The following is an 8,134-nucleotide window of genomic DNA, read 5'->3' as shown; positions in this document are numbered from 1 at the left end:
TTCTTCAAATATGAATGCAGTAAGTTCATGGTGCTCAGGATAGAGTAGTAGCAAAAAAGAGAAAATATTCCAGATTACGTGTGGAGCAATTTCTCCCACAAGATAACCACAAGGAAAAATCAAGAGGAAAGTCTTGCGAGTGAAATAGTACAACTGGGCAAGCACAGGCCAAGAGACATGCATGTGGAATCATAGACTGCATTCAACAAGAAGGATGTGGTTCAATAATCATTATAATAAGGTGGATGAGTTCAATGATAAGTATATTAATGTTGATGATGCTTTTGTCTACAGTCGAAGACGCACATAATGACAAGTGAATAATAAATAGGCAATCACATCAGGACTTCAAAATAAGGCCAAGCTCCAAAAGAAAAGAACCGCCTAGAATCCTCCGTACAAACTCAAGACCTACAAAAAGAACTTAAGTCATACCTTAATAAACACCCTAAAAAACATTGCAAAAGGATGAATTACAGCATAGCAGTAACAATGTCACAAAAACACATTTCTCACCCATCCATTGATCAATGCAAAAAACAGCTTTCAGATTAGGCAAGCATAATTTTGTATGCAAAGATATCATTAGTCATTCCAAACACACGCAGATTCTGGTCTAGACCACATTTGGTAATAGCATGCCAGACTCTTGCTGGGGCTTGGTAATGTAATCAGGACTAAATAAATTGCCAGTAATGGTCAAAGATACAAAAAGTGCATCAAAAGAAATTTTAAGGCATATTATCTCTATGGAATATGATTGGCCCCAGTCACATGAACAGATTTAAAATCTCCCAAGAACAGAAGATGGTCTCTGTTCAAGAGAGAAGTGGCTAACTGTAGCCAAAAAGCATTTGCAAATGCAAAGATGCAGAAACTCAAAATGTGAAGAGATTACAAACAGCAAGAAAAAACAATTCCTCCCTATGAGACAGCAGATGAGGCAGACTAGCCTTTTTAGAGCAGATATTAAAAGACAACATTCATATGGTAAAAATACCTTTTCGTTCCCAGATGCATGAGATAAAAGGATACCGGTAGTTGTGTCTGCAATAATCAGACGTAGCATCCATCTGCTATTTGACAATTCTTGTTTTGATGTATTTAAAATATGGACAAATAAACCATTTTATGAACTTGATAATCAAAACAGTTGTCCTCAATCTTATTTGTCTAGTTTCTTTTGTTGATGCCAATTCTGATTTTCTCTAAAATGATTATTATGCCCAAGCCACCACTGGCTCATTGAGTTTAATCAATGTTATAACATCATACCGATGATTGAAGTTGGTTGAGGTTAATCAATGTTATAACATCATACAGATGATTGAAGACGGCAATACATGAGAAGTTCACTTGACTGTTGGCACAAAATTGTTCACAATCCACAGTATTCAAATTTTGGATTTGTAAAATTTTGAAACATTATGAATCTTCTTGAAATAAAACTGAAAGGTTACATAATTATCACAAAACCGGCAGATAAATCAGTGATGCTGACATTTCTAAAGCTACAAAATTATACAAAAATTGTTTGTGAGCCAACATAAATGGTACAATGAAAGTAAGCTATAACCAAAGCTAGTTATTTCACCTATAGTGAAGAACTTGGGCCATCAAAAAATTCATTCTTGCCTGTCCTACAAAACTCCACTAAATTTCATATTCTAATAAAACTTGTCCACTTCAACTACCAGAACAACATAATCAAGAATCTACTAAGATTCAGGAGTCCAGTTAGGTTGAGCGCCAGTTTCCCAGTTGGGAACTGGGACACCAGGCATACTTGAAATCGTTGCAGCATCCCACCCTGCTGCTGTAGGCAATGGTGTAGGCAATGGTGCAGGTGCTGCATCCCATCCCTCTGCAGCGATAGGACCTGCATTGAGGAAATCATCAATTATTGGAATTGTTTAACTAGAAATCTTCTAGCGGTACTTTTTAGTTATCAACATGTTGACCTTCTCATAAAATATTATGCTGAAACAGGGCTTATAAATGGGATAAAATAAGTTCAGAGGTACAGATAAACTCCAACTCTGATGCGCAATACTAGTAAGGAAAATTATACAGAAGACAAATAACTCACCAGGGGCACCGGTCCAGTCTGCTACAGCAATAGCAGGTACAGGTACAGGAATTGCACCAGCTTCAGGGGCACCCCATTGAGTATCCACAACTTCACTACCCCATTGTTCTCCTGGAAGACCAAGTGCAGGAGCACTATAGTCAGGTGCATATTCAGGAACAGGAGCTTCTTCTTCATCATGCTCCTTAGCTTCCTCTGGCTCTCTGTAAAAGAATAAATCAACCTGCACCATAACAAATTATGAGCAAAAATCAGATATACAAGAATCTAATCTTACTTATTAGCAGCGAGGGGTCATTAGTGGCAACAACAAAAGATTTACCATGATATCCCACTTGTGACCAGGGAGGATGGTACCTCGCATCTGTAAAACCATTCTTCCCAGCATCCAAAATAGGCAACCAATGCTGTGTTTACCCTTATTGTTGGCAGGTATCCCAATATCAACATGCTTCATTGGTGAATCAGTGTCACAGAATGCAATGGTAGGTATATTCCCTAGAGCTGCTTCCCTTATAGGCTGTTAAGATATCAAAGAATCAAGAACGGCTTAAATTACACCCATCTTCTCTCGGTAGCACAATGAATTAATCTTTAAAAAAATCATAGAGCATCTTCAGAATAACAAAGGAATTCCCATTCACCTGATGGTCAGTCCTTGGATCAGTAAGAATTAAAAGACGGGGTTCATTAAATGAAGTCTGCAGCTGATTTGTAAATGTTCCTGGTGTATGTCTGCCTGCAATTGCATGTGCTCCAGTGTACTGAGCAAACTTCAGAACAGCTCTTTGTCCATAAGGCCTTGCAGATTGGACAATGATATCTTGTGGATGTTCAATTGCAACAATGACCCTCGCAGCAAGCTGGAGCTTTTCCCATGTTTTTCCTAGGTTTATGATAAAAATTCCTGCAGAGAGAGAATAATGTAATTGGCTCACCCAATCCTTGAAGAAGACGAGAATTAAATGAATAAGTTCAGTTACAAAAGGTTCTGGTCACACAGCACAACATAGATGTACGAATTGCTTTATGACAATCACAAAGTTGAACAGTTGATTTCAAGTGATTGAACCATAAACTTTCAAAACCCATACTACATTTATAAGAATACTTTATCATAGAGCCATATAAACTGGGAGAGATAACTTGAATACATTCTATCTAAAAGACGCCAGAAGAGACATTACATCTTTTGATTGTATAAGGAAGCAACTTATTGACTGCAAATGATCTGTCATTGCTCCAATTACAACAACTAAAATGACAATTACAGGGGAATGTAACATGATATCGAAACCCAGTTAATGAAATCAAGATCACAAAGTACACTCAAAACAAGCTGAAAATTACTCAAAAATTAAAATAAGAAATCAATGATGCTATTTTTTTTTGGCAGGGATGAATCAGTTACAGCTTCATTATGTTGATAACTGACTTTTCTGGTTGCATCAAACAAGTCCCTGTAATCAAATAAATAATCATTTCAACTTTCTAGAAATTATTGGTGCTCAAGAAAAATTTAGAACTGACTATATGTTTGAGATAGGTAAAAACTAAATTCCCTTAATTAATATTTCATACTCTTAACAGTTCAAGAGTATCCATTGTAAATGACAGTCAATAAAAAGGCAGCCAGAACAAAGCATTTTCCCATTGAGTTTCTTTACAGGAAGCAGGGAATCAGTGGAGCCAAGAGCCTAGGTTTTTGGGTGGGAGAACAGCAAGGAAACGGTAGGGAGGTGGCAGTGCAGTGGCAATGAGGTGGTGGGAGGGGGTGCAAGTATATATAATACATGAAAAAATAGCTATGAAAAGATGTGTAAAGAATAAATGTATGAGTTGTCAATGAAGCAGTATCATACTACATAAGTTTAAATCAATAAACATTCAAAACAGGGCATGATACCATTGAACACATTAACTATAATTGGTAAAGGTTTTAAAGCGTATCAGAAATATGTATTAAGAATTACAGATGAAACTTTGGAATAGTACAAAAAGTTTAAAATGATAAATGGTCAATGTCATTTTCACAATTGTGAAGATAAGTTTAATAATTGTGAAAATGGCATTCACTGTTGTTGACAGAAGTGACGGAGGTGGGACAGGGAGGGGATGTTTCCCCCAAGTCCCTGCATCCTGTAGATGCCCCTCATTCCAAAAACACAAGTTGAAATTATATTTTGTTGGGTGGAAAGTGAGTGAGATGTCCTTGTGGAATGCTAGGAAGAAACAAAGTACAGTAGAAATCGAATATTTATCAAGGGACGATGCCAGATTTCATTAGAGTCTGAGGTATCGTGAATAAGTGCTTGGTTTGACTTAGTGCAAAGTTTATATAACAGTCCTTGTCTCACACCTATAGTTTGAGCCTTATCAAGGGCATATAAAGTATTACTTAATTACCAGAAATTCCATTGAATTCAACCATAACTAATGAAGGATAAAAACGTCAATAATGCAATAACAAAATCCACCAGCTCCATAGTGAAAGGATGCATGGGACAAAAGATTCCATTCCAAAATCAACAGATTATTTGGACTTTCATCATTAATTGATTGTCAAGGTGAACATCTGAACTATACTAACACGGTGACACTTAGAAATAAAGTGAACCAAGAGAACATGTAAAACAAATAAAATGGGATCATTCTAAATTTGCATTTGGCAGGAAGGCAAGTGTGCTACAGTCTCCAGGTTATATCTTAAAAAATTCTAATTGCAAAACAATAATTACCTGCAAAGCAATAATTAAGCCTCTTCTCGTGGGCATGCTCCTCACTGGACTAAAACCAAAGTCCAACTAGCAAAATGCATTCGCTAACCACCAAGGCAGTAAAGAGATGCACATTTATCACTGAGAGGCTACACTATGGCTTAGAGTTTTCCAATTTAAGTCAAGCTGAGGCCAGAGATGTACAAATTTGAAGTATCACAGAAAACAGCCATGACTGTGTTTTGACACTAATGTTTTGTAAAACCCATGTTGGTATTCAATGCAATGAAGATTTTAAAAGCTCCAATAAACAATTGAAGAGGTGCGTCTGAATCCAAAATTAACTATCTGGTCATCTGTAATAATGTTACGAGTTTGGTTTGCAAGTATGAGCATATGAATAAGACACTACATACAGAGATCTGCCTCGCACCTGCTGGTAAAGTAGCCAAGATCAAAAGGCATGACTGAATTGAAAAATGGAGGTGACTCATATAAGCATTTGGTTTAAAAGAAGATCTTTTAAAGTTCCCTGGAAGAAATGATGAGGAATGTCCCAACCAGTATTAATTCTCTGGCCATTCTTGTAACTATTTTAGGTTAAGTTTAGAGCAACTTTATCTTGCGTACATTGGGTTATGAACAATAGCAGACATCTGTCTGAGTGAGTATACCCATTTGATGATTATGTTGCCAAGCCTTGTGCACTACGCTGTTGGTTGAGGGGGGGACTAACGCTATGATGCATTGGGCCTTTGATGAAGGTAACCTGACCGTCTTCCTACGAAATTTAAGTGGGGCTTCCACAGACCTAAGGCCATTACACCTTAATCCTTTAATGACAGGCATGTTTATCCAAACGCAAGAGTCGTGTATAAAGCAATATCGTCTATTATGATACAGCAATGGAGATAAAAGAGAAAACATTCAAGATTGTTTAGATTCAGAATAATAGGAAATCTCAATAATAAATCAGATGATATTGTTAAGCACATATAACGTGCGTGAACAGAGAAAAGAAGTTGTACAGATCCGCCGTATAGATTTTGGGTGAGACTGTCTACTTAAGTATTTAAAAAATCCAATCCTTACAAAACAAAGAAACCCTAAAATAAAATAAGACATAACGAAAAAGTTTTAAAAATCTCATTGCAGTTACCATCAGTACGCCTCTTGAAGACATAGCGCTCCATCTGGAAATCGCAGTTTTTGGTGCCGAGATGAACATCAGCAGCAAGCATCATCTGAATATCTGCCTCCTTTTGAGACAGACCTCCCACCCTCTGCGCCATTTTTATCAGAAGAAGAAAATGTGTATAATCTCTTCTTTACAATTTGATATCCCTGTGTCTCAAGCTAGCTTCAAACAAACAACGAAGCCGCAATTGCCCACAGCTAAAAGAAGAAGATAAAACTCAAAAACCCTACTCTTTTAACGCCTCCTTGGAGAACGTAACCCTAATTTCCTCCCATGTCAAACCGTGGCATTTTATGTGAAGTTGCGCTCATGTGATACATGATTGTCTTTCATGTCTCAAAGTTTTCTCCGCGGGGGTTTACGTTTAGCGGTATTTACAAGGTTTGCTCTATGGTAGCCGCCCAAACTTTGCCGAGTCTATTCACCCACCAAAACATTTTTTAAATGTATTTAGAATCTTTAATAATATTATTGATTATATTATGTTAATTTTTAAATAAATAATATTTTGATATGTAAATGGTTGTTGAATTTAAAATAATAGGTGTGGGTTTTTTTTGATATTCTTATGCTACTATATTTATCTATGATACAAAATTTTTATAACATTATTGGATGCATTATAGATCAGGGAGCCACCCACCCCACCCCTCTAGTGGAGATTGATAGAGCTCTAAACAAAATGAAAGGACAGCCCAAACTCGCTTGTTAATGATGGTGTTGGTAAATGTAAGGCTCCCCTTTTTGAGGATTTTGAGGGTAGAGTTGATCATGATGTGTATATTTCTACCTCTCCTTTTTAGGAGTCATAAGAGGAGCAAGATGTCAATGTTAGGCCCTCCTTTATTTGTCTAATACTCAGTGATTTTGAGCATAAGAAAGAAGACATGATTGTTGAGGTTTTTGGATAGAGCTAGGGTTGGTGCTCTTTGTTCCCTTCATCTTATGAAATGGGTCTTCCATTAAATTAATTGCCTCAACTTGTGTATCGAGAGTGCTTTGCTGGCTAAGGTTAAGGATCTAAAATATGAGGGGTAGCCCTCCTCCCCTCCCCGATGTTGGTGCTTTGTGGACACTTGAGGAGATAAAAATGATGTTAGGCTTTGTGGAGGCAAAGGAAAAAGAGATTTCATATATGAGGGAAAGATGGAAGATTTGAAATAGGGTTGATAGGACAGACACCAACCTCAAGAAGATTATGTAAAACTCCCATAAGGTCTTCAAGAATCATGTGCATAGCATGAGAACTATGGTTGCTAAGCTAGAGGATTCTCTGTAGTCTAAGGTCATTGTCAATGTGGAGCAATTTCCTAAGGATAATAATGGTTTTGTTGTTGGTCTACATGTCATTCCCCATCAAGGAACACAAAAGGACTAGATTTGAAGTTGTCAAGTTATGTGACTAATTTATTTTCTAGCTAATTTTAATTTTTGTTATTTAATTTTATACTAAGTCCCTACAGGTTCCCTACTAATAGTTCATTCTTTAAAACAACACTTAGTATTATTAATGCACCAATGTACAAACTATGCAATGAAGTCAACCATGTTATTCTATATTAAAATCATATCTAACCATTTTTCATTCCATGATATTCATTATTCATTTCATTATCCATTCATCTTCTTATGAGAGACTAGGGTAAGATTAAACAACCTCCTAACTTAAATCTCATGTAGAACTTAGTAATTTCCATTTATAATAGTCCATACAACATCTTTATAAGATTGGGGTAAGAAATCACATAACTAGATAATCTCCCTTTTTTATTCCTATAATTCAAAGAGTTAACCCTAAGTTCAAAAAAACAAGCAAAGCAATTACTTAAGTGTGTACGAAATAGAAGCTAAGGTACAAAGACTTTGCATATCAAATGCATTTACTACACACTTTAGTTGTATTGATATGTTTTAAGATACATATGATGTAGATTGGCGTCTTCAATTTCATATGTTTACTAACCATATATCATTCACTAAATTATTTTTACTACAGCATTCACATTATAACATCTTACTAAACATTTAACTAAGTACAAGGCTCTTTTACACATCACAACATATTATTTTATCTTTCTCATAACCTAATTATACGTATAGGAAAATAGGTACAATAATATCATTAATCTC

The 8,134-nt window shown here is 36.1% G+C and overlaps 1 protein-coding gene across 1 annotated transcript; it reads right to left on the bottom strand.

Annotated features, from left to right (window-relative positions):
- Positions 1 to 1,399: 1,399 nt before the first annotated feature.
- On the bottom strand, positions 1,400 to 6,222 carry LOC149570547 (small ribosomal subunit protein uS2-like). Its single transcript, XM_089823132.1, has 5 exons — positions 5,966 to 6,222; positions 2,734 to 2,996; positions 2,412 to 2,609; positions 2,090 to 2,312; positions 1,400 to 1,879 (listed from the first exon to the last, which is right to left on the bottom strand). The coding sequence occupies exons 1-5, from the start codon at positions 6,096 to 6,098 to the stop codon at positions 1,719 to 1,721; spliced, it is 978 nt and encodes a 325-aa protein (XP_089679258.1). The 5' UTR covers positions 6,099 to 6,222; the 3' UTR covers positions 1,400 to 1,718.
- Positions 6,223 to 8,134: the final 1,912 nt, after the last annotated feature.

This window comes from Cupressus sempervirens, chromosome 3 (genome assembly GCF_028749045.1).
Source record: "Cupressus sempervirens isolate cs-2001-9-10 chromosome 3, ASM2874904v1, whole genome shotgun sequence".
Taxonomy (NCBI): Eukaryota; Viridiplantae; Streptophyta; class Pinopsida; order Cupressales; family Cupressaceae; genus Cupressus; species Cupressus sempervirens.
This window is presented reverse-complemented; position numbering and strand designations above follow the sequence as displayed.